This window comes from Rhinopithecus roxellana, chromosome 1 (assembly GCF_007565055.1).
Source record: "Rhinopithecus roxellana isolate Shanxi Qingling chromosome 1, ASM756505v1, whole genome shotgun sequence".
NCBI classification, from domain to species: Eukaryota; Metazoa; Chordata; class Mammalia; order Primates; family Cercopithecidae; genus Rhinopithecus; species Rhinopithecus roxellana.
Genome location: NC_044549.1, coordinates 13,847,465 through 13,863,208, shown reverse-complemented (window position 1 = coordinate 13,863,208; position 15,744 = coordinate 13,847,465). Strand labels below are relative to the sequence as shown.

Sequence of the window (15,744 nt, the reverse complement as noted above, 5' to 3'; positions counted from 1 at the left end):
GGTGTTGTCTTACACCTGAGAAGTTTGCTTTTAGTGGAAGAAAAGGCACTTTTACGGGTCACCACACTCTTCACTTGCTTCACTCGTTTATATAACCTGCCAGGTCCCCAAGGCATTTGAGTTTGCAAGCCTCCTGAGGAGGAACTACAACATTAACTTTGCTATATTAGTCTGGCTGCATATTGAAGAGTAGGTAGACGATATCAAGACTGGAATCAGGGGCACAATTTAAGAAATTCCTTCTGTAATTCAGAAAAGTAATGAGGATCCACCAGAGATTCTGCTGGGCAATAGAGAAAAGGGATGAGAGTGAGCATTTCTAAGGTGGCATTGTTAGGGGATGAGTTAGACAATGAAGAAAAGGTAGAGGGAAGAATAAATGATAACATTTTAGTTTTCCAGGTGAGTCAACTTGAGAGTCGTCTATGTTTAAGATTTTCAAGAATCAGACACAGAAAGAATTAAATCTGCAATAATTTTTGCTAGAAATGCCTGGGAAGCATTGGAATAGGGTTTAAGAGAAAACACAGGGAGCTTTCAGATAGAAATACAGGTCTGACACCTATAAAAGGAAAGAGTGAAGGAAGGAAAATTGAATAGTAAAGAGCTCAGACTGCAGGGAATGCCTGAGCAAGCTTCAGTTAGGATGATTAGAACATAAGATACAAGATTGCTTGTTAAAGGGATTTACCACTTGAGAAGAAATGGCCTGTCCCTAGTACTTCCACCATGCTCAGTCACTGACAGGCGTTAACCAAGGTAGAGCATGGACCACTAAAAATATGCTGGGGATTTTGAAAATAGAGCAGCTCACAGTTGTCAGCTAACTGCTTTCTTGCAATAAGCTCTCTTGAAAGGAAATCTGAGCAGTGTACTCACATAGCTGACAGGTACCATTAGTAGAAGTATTGGATATATGTAATAAGAGAAAAGAATTAAAAATAGTTGCCTACAGAGAAAAAGAAATTGGCACAGTTAGCAAGAAACTGGTATTTCTCTGATAAGCTTTTTGGAACAATCTGCCTCTGACATATTATTTATGTTAAAAGGAGTTGTGACAGAGATTGCGATATAAATTCCAGAAACTTTCCATTTTTATTTAGGCACACTGTCAGACTACTTTCTTTATGTTCTCTTGCAGTTAAGTATGGCAATGGGGTTGAGTTGTAGCCAGTGGAACCAGAGAAGTGGTATCTACCACTTACACGCAGAGTTCATAAAATCTCCCCAAATGATCCCCTCCTTCATTTTTCTGGCTAGAAGTAGAGGATTTCAAGGCTCCACAAGATGGAGAAAGTGTGGGCTCTTACTTATTGCAAAGAAGGACACCTGGCAAACACCTACTTTGGATTATTCTGTGTTAAAAAAGATATTTTTATTATTTTTAAGTTGATAATATTTGGAGACTTAACTATGTAGCTAGCATTAACCTAAGAGGTGTTCCAAGAAAAATATATTTCTATATAGGAAACACATAAATATTTGTAATGTAGATCTTTACATACTTTCAGAGACATCTTTCCATATACATTTTTACTCTGGAATTCTTTTTCCTAAAGCTTCAGATTCTCATCCCCAATACTTAGAAACTTATTAAAGTTTGGCTTACACTATATATTTTACAAACCCAGCACGTTAAGCTGACTTCTCCTAATTCTCTACTTTGACTAATGGTGCCATCATTTCCACAGACACTCAGGACCTAAATTTTTGGTTTGCTTTGATTTCTGTCTTTTGAAGCATTCTCAGAACAAATCAGTAAATCGGTAAATTTTGTTAATCCTCTTTCTTTTATGTATTTTTGTATGGTTTCCATTCTTCACATCTCTATTACCACCATCCTGGGGTAGATGTATAGCGTCACGCATAGAACACCAAAATAGATTTCTAACATCACATAGTCTACTTGACCTAGTTATCCCCAAGCCTCTTTTGCAAATTGTCATTGTCACTGTCCCCAGATCATTGTGGAAATTATAGTAGCTATCACATGATGGGAGGAACACAGAATAGGAAGATTCCAGTTTGAAATATCTATCTACCTAGTAGGGTGACCTTGGGAAGGTGACTTGGACATTCTGAGCCTAGAGTCCCTTCTCACATAAAAGTAGCTAATCTCCATTCACAGAACTGTTGCAAAAGATTTAATGAGGTAACTTGTAAATGATGATAGCAAAACAGCTGGCTCATGATAATGCATACTATGTATTTACTGAATGAAAAAATACATTATTTACCTCTTCTCTTCCCCTTATCTCTTGCTTCCACGGTATTCTCTACTCCACTCAACTTGACCAAATGCTATTTCTCCTTCAAAGCAAACACAAATCAGACCTGTTTTTTTAATCTCTTCCTAATCACTTCCTTCTCTATGGGAATGTTGATCACTTCTTTTATTTGCATATTTTTGAATTAGCTTTGATTGATTTTCATATGTAATCATTTTCTTTAAGTGGACTGCAATGACAAGGGACCTATTGTATCAGGTGTGCCTTAGTGTGTGGCTTGCAGTTGTACTTTTTTTTTTTTTTAAATTTTTACTAGTTTTATTTGACCTGGCCAGAATTCCTTTCTTCATTTGTCACAAACAGCATTCTGACTTTCTGTTGGACATAAACTACTTTTATACCACGAACCGCTGAAGAGCATCACTTTCATATAACCCCACACACTATCTCCAAGGGCAAGCACAGGAGTCAGGACTTGCCAATCTGAGAGATTCATTCTCCAGCCCAAAATAATAGGGCTTGTGATCCAAGAAAGGCCTCATGATCTCTGTTGGAACTAGAGAGACAGTAATTCTTTCATAGGAGTTGCAAGGCAGAATTAGATTAAAGAGAGCAGTATTTTTCACCTTGTAGAAAGATATAACTTGCAAATTAAGCCGGTTGGAAGAAAAATAGGGCCAAGGGAAGAAGACAAAGAATGAGAGAATTAACCCTGTTGACATTGTTTGAATTACTGGTTCAATCTGTGTCTGATCTCTTAGCTAGGGAGTTTATCCCCAGATAATTCTGTCACTTCTAAACATTTTCTTTTTTAGAAAATTAATACAATTTAATTGTTTTCTGTTATTTGTAATCAAAAGAGAACTGCCTATTACAGTTGTGTTTATTAACTTCGAAATAATATTTATTATTTTTCTAGTTTATTCATAATGAGATGTAGACCAAAAACATGTGGATTACACAATGTAAATCCCTCCTCACTAATGGAGAATAAAAACCCAGAAGCATATTTTTTTGTGACTTACGTAAATTTCATTATTTTGCTTTTAAATAAGCACATATTTTCATATTTTTAAAAAATAACTAAACTTCAAAGACCACTTCTGTATTCCAATCTGTAAAAAATATTTTCATTATGTTTATTATAAAAATATAAATGTTTCCACTACAAATCATTTTACATTAGTAAGAGGCCATCTACATTGTCCAACATAAACTGAGTAATATTCTGAAAAGACAGGTCTAAAGTAAGCACATAACCGCCAATCATATCACATTTATACATGGCTCGGTTGATATTTAGCAAAGCGTAAACTGAGTGAGTTACCAGAAATAAATAATATATGCAAATCAAATTTAAGATACAAAACAGATCATATGGTACATCATATCGTGAAGGAGTTGTGACCTTATGTTTACTGAAAGTCAATGCAGTTCCTGTACAAAGAGATGGCCATAAGCATTCTAGTACCTCTACTCCACGGTTAAGAATCGTACACATATGTTTACATATGTACAGGGTAAGAATTGTGTAAAGTAAATTTATGAGAGGTCAAGTAGAAAAATATTAATAAAATGAAGAACAGTATATGGTGTATACAACCTCTACTTTCAAATGGAAATCACAGCCAAAATAAGTGAAACAGATTGAACAATCCTCAACTTCTATTAGTTTATGAAATGCATGGGTTTTGTTGAGTGTGCTCAGAATAGTACCTAAAAAAGTAAATATTAGTCTGGGAAAAAATTAGATTGAAACCATATTCAGATCTCATTCTAACACTCCAAACACAAAATACTTGATTAAAAAAAATGTTTTCTAACTGCTGATAGCAGGTATAATGAAATTTGTGATTAATTTTTTAATCATAAGTGTATTTTTAAAAATATCATGCTCTTATATATCCAATACAGAATTCTAGTAGCCTGATTTGACTAAGGAATATTGCCAAGATTTGAGAAACAATCTTATATCTGAAGGAGCACAATCTAAGTCTTATTACACTAAACCTACAACAGATTAGCACTTGTGAATTTTGATTTGTGATTGTAAGCTGTGTTTCATTAGTGTTCCGTTTTGCATAAGAATATTAAGTTTGCAGCACTGTTTTATCCATTCTGTTCTTGTGATGTATGCATTTCTTATACTCAAGATCATATCAGCATTAGAAAGAGTATTTATAGAGCTACAGTGTTGCTTCAGAATATATTACTAGCTAGATATCCACCAGGTACATCTTTTCAAAATGACTGAGCAAGCTCATAGTTAGCCTTTATGTAATAGTAAGTCTAATCCCTGTGATGAGAAATCTCTCTCCTGCCTACACATTTGAGGCATTTGCTAGATGACCAACTATTCTGAAAATGTTATGTCCAGTAAATTCAAAGCAGTACACCAAAACTGCACCATGTGCATTGAAGTGGAAGACTCTCAAAGATAATAATACCTGGCACTAATGATCACAATATTTAATTAATTCACCTACACACCAGTGATACAGAGGAGTAGTTCTGTTGTCATCATTCTCTATAAGCAGTTCAGCAAGTTTAAGCAACAATTGTAAGTGACTTTTCAAAGCCAGCGAGCAAGTAATTTTTTTTTCACTCATGCGTTGGCCTATAGGCTGTGTTGCCAATTAGTGCAGCAATCTATATAGGATTCCAATTCTCTCCAGTGTAGCTATTCTCGGAAACTCTAACCCAGCTCCTTCACTAAAGGAGGGAGTTGATAGGCTCTAAGCACCAGAGCAGGAAAGGTATGTTATCTGGTTGAAAATCCATTGCATACAAGCTAGTATATTACACTAAGTTGTGAGTATACAGTTTATAATAAATGGAGAGGCAAGAAGGATTAGGATAACAGACTATGAGAGATTTGGTTAGTGTATGAACAGGAAAAGAAATTCATTTTTAAAAAATATATGTAAGTAGATGGTTCAAAAAATCTGAAAGAAACCCATCATTATCTGTGTCTAGTTAGACTGCTGACAATTTAAGAAAGCATTTGGCACTTGGCTGTAACAAATCCATATTAAATCATCAAGGCATAAATAGAAAACAATAAAAACAATTCAAAAGAAAATAAATATGTACTCTTTTCAAAAATTAAGACATTTCTTTACATGATATACTTAAGGAAGCTAACAATTCAAAAATGTATAGTACTTAAAACAACTACAAATTTCTTCTCTATATGCTTTAAACAGAAAAAGAGAATAATGCAGTGATAAGGTAGTAAATATGGCCAGATAGTTTGAGGTATAAATTCCTCTATGTTGCTTGCTTTAAAAGAAACAAAATACCTGTTACAGATTTCCTCTGTATATAAAAATATTACAAGTCTTTTCTTTTGTGGCTATACCTACACAAAGCCACCATGTCCATTTTGTTATTTCACTTGTTTTGATTTTATGATAGTCAGTTTATGATCAATGGCTATATGCTAGTTCTTCACCATTTTACGCTGAAGAATTAAATTTAATCCATTAACTAATATTTAAAAAAGCAATTACAAAAAAATATCCCACCCACCCATCCACTAAATGATAGGGGAAAATAAAGAGTTTTTCAATTCCATTTTAAGGCATTTGTACTCATATTTGAGTGTCTTATTGGACTTGGAACTTCCACCAGTATCTCCAGCATTATTGTCTGTCTGCAGGATGATGCTACAACTTCTACAGCCACCACTTCCTTCCAGAAGTAGTGCTTTACACGGGAACTGGGCTATTCTTTGATTGTGTTTCTAGAGCTTTAATGCTACTTATGATCTTCTTCTGTGGCCCAACCACGGTGACACCAACCTTTTTCATGTCACTGTAAGAAAAGAAAACAATGAAAGAATCGGTTTCTTCGATAGTATATAAGCAGGAGATTTTCAATTAGCACAATTTGCACAATGATATATTCTAGTACTGTGGACCTAATTGCCCGATATTTATATCATCGGGGTTATGTCCTGACTGTTCCACCGTCTTGTAGAAGACTATACAGATGGTGTAGTGGGTTGAATAGTGTTTCCTCAAAATCTCTGTCAATTCCAAACCTCACAATGTGATGTTATTTGGATCGAGGGTCTTTGCAGATGTAACCAGTGCATGGACTGGGAAAATACCTTATTGGATTAGGGTGGTACATAAATCCAAGGACAGTTTCCTTATAAGAGAATAGGATACACAGAGAAGAAGGCGATGTACAAATGGAGGCAGAGATTGGAGTTATGTTGTCACAATTCAGAGAATACCAGGATCCACCAGAAGCTAGAAGAGACGAGGAAGAATTCACCTCTAGAGACTGGAGCAATCGTGGTGCTGCCGCATCTTGATTTCAGATTTCTGCCACGAGAATTCTAAGAAAAAAAACTTCTGTTGTTTAAGCCAATAAATTTGTGGTACTTTCTTGTGGCAGCCTTAGGAAACTAATAGCGATGATCACACATTCTTTGTGGGGCTTTATCTCTTTCCCTTGAATCTGGGGACTACTTTGACTAACAGAGTATGCCAGAATTGACATTGTATCACTTTCTTCACTCAGGTCTTAGGAAACTGCCAGCCTCTACTTATTGCTTTCTTTAGTAAATTTGTATTAAGCCCACTAACTGGCAACCATTGTTTAGGCTGCTGTTGATAAACAGAGTACAAACAAAAAAGAATCCCAGTTCTCATGGAATTTACCTTCTTGTGGAACAAGACAGGAGACTCTAGAGCTGCCATATAAAAAGTCTGACTACCTGACAGTATTGCACAGGAGAGGCCACATGTAAGCACTTTGGCCTACAATTCCAGGTAAGACCAGCTCTGTAACTAACTGCACCAAGGCAGACGTCGAAATGAAAGCATCTCCAGCCCTCCAGACCAGATCAGTCCATTTGTCAGCTGTAAGCTTCTGTCAACATCAACTTCAGAGCATAAAGAATCATCCATCTGAGCTCTGCCCTAATTTATAACCCACAACACGGTGATGTATAATAAACCTGTTGCTGTTTTAGCCTGTAAGTTGTGGGGGAGCCTGCTGTGCAGTCATAGATAACTGGAATAATCTCATTAAAGTACACAGTTCTTTCAAAGTAGAAAAACTGTGACAAAGACATATCCCTTTTTATTAAATATATAATAATTTAAAGTCGGAAAGTAGCTGGGCGCGGTGGCTCAAGCCTGTAATCCCAGCACTTTGGGAGGCCGAGACGGGTGGATCATGAGGTCAGGAGATCGAGACCATCTTGGCTAACACGGTGAAACCCTGTCTCTACTAAAAAATACAAAAAACTAGCCGGGCGTGGTGGCAGCGCCTGTAGTCCCAGCTACTCGGGAGGCTGAGGCAGGAGAATGGCGTGAACCCGGGAGGCGGAGCTTGCAGTGAGCTGAGATCCGGCCACTGCACTCCAGCCTGGGCGACAGAGTGAGACTCCGTCTCAAAAAGTAAAATAAAATAAAATAAAATAAAATAAAATAAAATAAAATAAAATAAAATAAAATAAAATAAAGATTATAAAAACATAAGGAATTTCATTAAGGAAAAAAGACAGCTAATGTGCAAATGGTTAATTATATATTCTTGTTTCAAGTAATCAGTTCATATATCCATGTCTTTCAGGATTGAGGGATGCTCAAACATCCCCTTCTAATGACAGCTTCCCCAACCCTCCTATTTGATATTTTAAACCCTTTCTGTACTTGTATCTGCACTTTCTGTTTTCTTTTCTTGTTTCATTTTCTTCCAAAGCATTTATTACCATCTAGCATATTGACTTTCTGATTTATTTTCTTTATTCCCTGTCTCGTCCCACAAGAAGGTAAATTCCATGAGAACCAGGATTCTTTTTTTCCTTTTCTTTGGACTCTGTTTATCAACAGTAACCTAAACAATGGCTGCCAGTTAGTGGGCTTAATACAAATTTACTAAAGAAAGAAACATACAAAATATATTTTTCTGGGTAAAGATGACCAGGGCATAATGTATCATTTGTCAAGGAGAGCCAGGAAAATTGAGAATGGCAAGGAAAAAAGAAAACGTGTGAACACACCACACACACACACACACACACACACACACACACACAGAGGGGTTTCCTTTATACTGAGCATAAAGAAAGAAAAAATTGGGAATTCAACTACACAGAAATGGATTAATTGATTTCTTAAGAAATGGGTTCCTAGGCAATAAAGGTGTTCAAGAGGATGATAGGTAACCATTTGAAAAGGAATGTAGTTGTTATTTAAGCATCAGGGCATTAAATTAACCAAGATTCTGCTGAATTCCTACCATCTGGGCTGAGAAAGTTCCTGATGACCCGAAGGTTCCCTCCCTGCTGACTGTCAAAGGGCTGATAAATCCTCTATGGACAGCTTGTGCCTTGCCTTAGGCCCTGTCTGATCATACTCTTCCTCAGGAAGGCTACTGGGGATGTATGGGAATGTGAGGCTTGCCACACTTAGGGTTACTGTGGATGATGAAAGCCTTCACTTAGAGTAATGTATGCTACTTCTGTTGATCGCTGCCTTTGAGAATGTGCATTACACGATTTTGATAAACGTACCATGAATCTATCTTTAAAATAAAGAATACACGTTTCTCCACTCATCCCCAAACTATAGCAAAGTCAGTTTATGAGTCTAGAGCCAGAAAACAGGACAGATACAAGTATGGGTAGGCAAATGAATAGATTGTCACTCTTTCTTCTTTCTTTCATCTTCTTCCAATACCATATCATATGTTTTGTGACTAGATGATTTTTTGTCCTTTGTCTCTTCCCTTTCCCCTTCTTAAAATAATAGTCATGGAAAGTAAATACACATATATATACACACACACATTATACACACATATATATACACATATATACACACACACATACACACACGTACATTTATATAACTAAATATATATATATATATAAAATATTTATATATTCCAATGCAGCAATTGTCTGAGCTCTTTGAGATATTTAAGCATAGTTACTGAGTACTACTTGCTATGATGTTGGGCCCTGATCTTCCTTCTAAAGTGAAGTGCTCATCCCCAAGTGGCTGGGAAAAAAAAATGTGATGCTGAGTTCACAGACCGATTTGGGACATTCCTCATCACTTCTTCATATATGCACCTCCTGAATGTATTCCTCAAAAAATCTTCTGCCAAAAACTGTTTTACATTCTGTGTCTGTGAACCCAATATAAGCAAACATATGTATACGTTTATGTGTAATATATAAATGTATTTTATATATGTTATATATGTATATATAATATATGTTATATATAATATATAAATGTATATAATATGTACTATATATTTTAATATTATATCTGTTTATATTAATATACTATATATAAATTTTTTTTTTTTACTTAATGCAAATGATTATATTGGACTTTTGAAAAGAGAATTAAAGTAATTATCCTTTTGGGTTATTCCTCAGCTAGGGTTTTTAAACACCCTCTAGTCTCTCTATTCTTGCCAGAATATCTTCTGTCCACTTCTCTGCCATGTCCAAAATAATTTGGAACCCCCAGTTGCTGCTGTCTTTATTACACCCTGCGTGCTCATTTCATTTTGACTGTCCTGCTCAGAAGAGTGGTGGAAAAGTTTCAGACTCAAGAGCAGCTCCAGACTGAGACCAGAGGTTAATGTGTTATCTGGTACTTCAGAGGCAAAGGGATAGGTGATGACACTTTGAAAATGGCATCCAAGGGTGCAGGATAATGACATGTGGCAACTAATCTGCTTAATATTCATTCCACACACTTAATTCTCTCTCTAGTTTCACAGTCATAGTGACTCTAACCTTTCCCTTTCTCTCTTCCTTTCTCACTTTAACCTTCCTAAATCCATCTTAGGTTATGAAGTAATGTCTTGAAATATGTATTTATTAAATTAAATCGCATATGTTCTGGGCTTTGTTCAAAAATTAGATAACTTGAGTAGCTTGCATGTCAATGAACTCTCTAAACTAACGAAAATAAATTAATATGAATTTGAATGTGAAATTTTATTGATCTTTTCCTAAACTTTGGCAGCCTGAATAGAAATAAAAAAGAGATTCACTATTCATCTTAGGTATCTTTTTCTATTCTAGGAGAATCTCTACAGTTATTTGGTCAAGCGAATCATTTCTGAATTGAGTCTGGATGGCACAAAGAAAATAGAAACTGAAAGCAATCAAATTCAAACAATAAGCCCAAGAACCTGAAAGAAAGCTAAGATATCTAGCTCAATATTTTACAGCATCTATGCTGAAAATGTTGCCTCATTATATTTACCCAAATTACTAGTATATTAAAGATTTCTAATAAATTCTCATTTTGTAATATAAACTAAGAGCATGAGGTGCATGACACTACGAAGACTCAAGAAAAAAAGCAGCTCCTTTCAAGAAGGAGTGTTAGGGCAGTAGATGTTAATCCCATATTGTCCCTGAACTGAGGAGAAAGGACAGAAGAAGGAATATTGTGGGGAGTGTGATACAGACATATCCATACCACCTGACTCAGTGTGAAGGACAAACCTGAACAAGCTGTCTTTCAGCAAAAGTCAGCTTTTATCTTAAATGTATATTCACAGGTTGTTCAAATAATAATAACAATTATGTAAAAATATTCCAACCAGCCAAAAAGAATTTGACGTCCAACACAAGTAACGTCGCTAACTTGGAAGTATGACAAATGCTGTCATTCACTTTTTTAAAGCAAATAGCTTTCTTATCACATTCATAGCTTATAATGGCTGACAATATTTGAATTGCAAACTAGCAGTTAATCTTATTAATAGTGTTCTGCCTCATACATTTCAATATAGTGTTTCAATATCTAAAAGTTTTGAGTGTTGGTATTTTATTGAGAATAAACATTTGCATAACTTTGCCTTAGAAAATCTGTCAATGATGTGGAAATGTTCAACTTTGTGTTTGCTTTTTGCTATGCTTCTGTGCTCTATAGCAGGTGTTTTGTATATCATAACCTTAACTGTTTATATTACTAGAATAAGGATTTATAAAAATATTTAAATACATGACTATATCCTGAGACTGTATCTGATCAAAATACATACCATGGAAACCCAAAGTGTACTGTCAATTGGGTCAGAAACCTATTCAATAAACACCACATTCCACTTTGAACAGGAATGCTGGTGCATGTTAAAAAGACTAGAGTAACTTTAATTTTTTAGAACGAGTCCTCTTCTTTAATAGTAGTAAACTCTTCCTGTAAGTCCTTCTGTTGCTTTATGTCCTTCTGACTGTAATGTTGCACCAAAAATTATAAACTTATTTATTTGTTTGTTGGGCACTTATATCTATTAATTACATGGCACATTCCTTTTTGGCATCTAATCTGTCATTTTTCACAGTGATGCTGAATGATTGACAGGGTGGCAATGAAAGTCTTTATATATACTACAATATTTAAATATTTAAATATTATTGAGAGATGATAATACTTAAAGAAACTTGGGGGACTAAAGGGTTTATTTAATTTAACAAAGATCAAAGGAAGACTGACACAAAGATAAACACAGTTTCCCAATAGACCATGCAAGCTACAACGTTCTGGACAACTTTTGGTTTATCTATCCAGTACACACCTCTTTCTTTGGGACAGTTCTCCATCTTATCTTCAGGGAAGGGCCCCTACAGCCAAGTTCATACTACCTCACTCTACTGCTTTTGAAGATAAATGACTAGATACTAGCAAACACATGATTTGGAGGTGCCAATGCACAAGAGGGACCAAGCCAGTCCTACTTTCTCTCCTGGGAACTTAGAATTAGGGGAGTTGGACACTGGTCAGTTGAATAGCACTAGAAGGTTCTATGACCAACAGTTGAGAAGGGCAGGTTTTAGCTATGTGCATGGGAATCCAGAAAACATCACTGTGCAGAAAAAGAAAAAATGAAGCAGTCACATTAGGAAGTGAAGTAAATTGGTTCTCAATCACAGAGAGATGAAGAATGTGACTTCCAACTCTTAATTTATCAATTCCAAAACACCCTACTTTGTGAATAAGAACCAAGTTTTTAACTATTCTCTGGATTCACTTGATTCTTTATATATCCCCTTTCCTTGAGTCCATGTGTTTCTCATATCAATAGATTCCTGTTACAAAAAGATTATTGTCCACAAAATATAGCATATTATACTTGATTATTATTGGCTTTTAACACATAAAATTATCAATTAATATTAATATTATGATGCATATTTTCTTTCTCATCTGGCAATAAGCCTTTTGAGGAAAACTCAAAAATTCTATCTTAAACCTAATTATAACTTCATTTTCCAGCATGATATCCTTCACAGAGTAGACAATGATGAATAGATGATGTTATGTTTATTTAGCAACAATGAAAACTAGTTTTAGACTTTAATACCTTTCCTTGTACACCAGATTATCCACTTGGTTCTCAATTTTCCTTATTCACAGATGTTAAGCTTTAGTAAAAATAACAGAAAAATCACAAAATGCAGAAATATAATAATCATCAATCTATGTCTGCTAATGTTTTAAATTAGGGTCTTGGGTCTGCAGTGTGGTTATGGGAGTGAATCTGTTGGTTGATCTGAAGGTCATATCTGGTCTATCTAAAGACAATGATCCTTGGCCCTATCTTGAGGGAGGAAGACACATCAATATGTATCAATCCAGAAGCTGTGGGCCACAAGGAGACCCAGGACCCTGATTAGCAAATCCAGGAGATAGTACCTTGGATCTACCACTAATATTTATAACATGTCAAGCCAAGACATGAATATTCAGCAGAAAGTTCAAAAGAATCATTCATACTTCTTAATGAATTTTTTTTCCTTACTCTGTGGAAATCTTGGCTATTGTGTCACAAGAACTGTACTCCACGCCTGTGAAGATTTCCTTGCAATGTGCTGTCCGGACACCATTAAGCCAGTCACTTGTTGTGCGAAAGGTAGTGATATCCACATTGCTTTGGTCCAGAAGAAGGTTTGATGGCCTGCAAGAAAAAAAAAAAAAAAACACCAACAGGAGACATATCAGGAGTCAGCAGAGTTGCTGTGTGTCAAAATTTGACACTAACATCAGCAGGAACTTCCAGACTTCATATGGTGTTCCTGTTCATTTGTGGAATTTATCTGCCATGAAAGCTTCATCTGTTCAGCTTGGAGGAACGCCATGTAATCATCTTGTCTAAGTTCCCCCCTTCTCCATCCACAAGTGCTTTTTAAATCACTGAAAATTTGCCAGTGAAAGACATAAATATATCCATAGATGTTTTATTATCATTTAATTGGTTTAATCACTAGCAAAAATGGTAGTAATTTAGGATACAGTTGCAGTAGGGAGGACACACTGAATTCTTTGCTGTCTGCTTTGATGATGGATTCAGTTTCAATATTTTAAATATTTCCCACTGGATGTTTGTTTGTTAGACATTGTGCAGGTTGCTGTCTAAAGAATGGCTTGAACAATCTAGGCTATACCTACAGCAGGACATAAACTCAACACAGAGTTAAATAATGTTGCACGTGATTAAAAATAAAAATAAAAAGTAATAGAAAAAAGTAGATGACTGATAAGAAAAAACATTCTTGCGTATTTGACACCAAATGAAGTTCATACACATACACACACAGAGACTCAGAGAGGGATTGTAATTGTGATTTATATTGCACAATACAATCAGCATTAAGAAAAAGGGCCAGGCAGAGTGGCTCACTCCTGTAATCCCAGAACTTTGGGAGGTCGAGGCCGGCTGATCACCTGAGGTCAGGAGTTCAAGACCAGCCTCACCAACGTGGAGAAACTCCATCTCTACTAAAAATACCAAATTAGCCGTGGTGGCACATGCCTGTAATCCCAGCTACTCGGGCTGCTGAAGCAGGAGAATCGCTTGAACCCAGGAGGCGAAGGTTGTGGTGAGCCGAGATCGCGCCATTGCACTCCAGCCTGGGCAACAGGAGTGAAACTCCGTCTCAAAAAGAAAGAGAAAAAGAAAAAGGACTTCCTTCCTTGTAGGATTTTTTAACTATATAAATACAGGCTTAACCATCTATCTAGGAACACCTGCAAGACCTGGTAAATCAATGGAACAGAAGAGGCATAAAGGAAACGAAGGAGACAATGTTCGCCTCCCTGAAGAGCCAAAATAAGCAATCAGTTGGTGAAATGTCTTTGGTGTGTTCCCCCACACCCCCCCCCTTTTTTTTTAAGCTCTTAGTGGCCTCTTTAATTGTCCTTTGACTTATAAGACTGGAGCCAGTCACTAGGTGAACAATTTATTGACTTATCTCTTCTTTTCTCTTAAGGAAGGGAGCTTGGGCACAAGCTAGTTATAAAAGCCTTTAGTTTTGGATGAATAATAACAACGACAGAAATAAGTTTTGAAGGCCCTTGTTTTCATATTGTATCGAATGTTCATGTGCACTCAATGTGGCAGGCATGATGCTAAGAATATTACATAGTCACGAAGGACCTTAATCTTTACAGCACCTGTTAGGCACTGATGCTATCCCCTAAGATAGATAAAGAAGCTGAAACTAAATCACATTAAGTTACAAATCTGAGTTTCCTCAGGCAAAAGAGGCAGAGCTGGCATTTAGACCCACATTATTCTATCCCACAGCCCACATTCTTGACTGCTACACTGTGCCATTTAGGTAAAACTTTGTTCATATTGCATTTCCCCTGTTTTTTCTTAAATGATTTATGATTCCATCATGTGGCATATTCGATGTTTACATCCCCTGAAGTTTAGTACACAGATACTGGAACCATAAGGCCTGGGTTGAATCCCAGGTATACTACATACTATTTGTGTGACCTTGGTGAGTTTCTTGTCTGTTTCTTCATCTGTAAAATGGAGATGATGGTGAGGATATCAATTTCACAACAATGAAGATTAAATGAGCATATGTAGGTAGCACTTAGAACAGTGCTGGCACATAATAAGCACTATCTGTTAGCTGTTCATTATTCTTACATAAGATAACACTTTTGGTGAAATGGTTAAACTTCTGAAAACTTCAAAAAGAAAACAGCAGAGTAAATATCAGTTTATATATAATGCTGGGGATGCAATGATCCTGTTAACCACCATTTTAAGTAACTAGAAATTTAGTCATATATAATATTATGCACATAATAGTATAACAATCCTGGAAAGTAGCCATTATTAGGGGCTTCATTAGAATAGTCAATAACTTTTACAACTTGACAATCATTCCACAGCAAATGCTTGAAAACAGAAGTGCTATTCTGCTGTCTGTGATTTTTTTTTATTATTGTAATAAAATATAGTATTAATATTAAAACTGTATATATCATAGCTTAACCTTTATTGAATAATTAAGAGGGTACATTTTGACTTTTTGGCATTTTAGTTATTCAGAATCTTTCATTAAAAATCTCCAAAGTTGGGAATATTAAAACTACAACTTCATATTTTTCTTATGTACTTGAAATGAAAGATTTGTCTAAGTGAATCCATCATTTGAAGTGCTTAAATTCAAAGTTTAGAATTTGTGGTGAGAAGATGCCAAATCAAATAATATATC

At 35.7% G+C, this 15,744-nt stretch overlaps 1 protein-coding gene across 1 annotated transcript in view; it reads right to left on the bottom strand.

Moving 5' to 3' along the window:
• Positions 1–3,336: 3,336 nt before the first annotated feature.
• EPHA3 (EPH receptor A3) overlaps positions 3,337–15,744 on the bottom strand; it is a 373,049-nt gene continuing 360,641 nt past the window's right edge. The window contains exons 16-17 of the mRNA XM_010382161.2: positions 13,029–13,184; positions 3,337–6,044 (exon numbers count right to left, since the gene is read on the bottom strand). Of these exons, the coding sequence (XP_010380463.1) occupies positions 5,939–6,044; positions 13,029–13,184 (262 nt within the window). The 3' untranslated portion in view covers positions 3,337–5,938. The remainder of the gene's footprint in view (positions 6,045–13,028; positions 13,185–15,744) is intronic.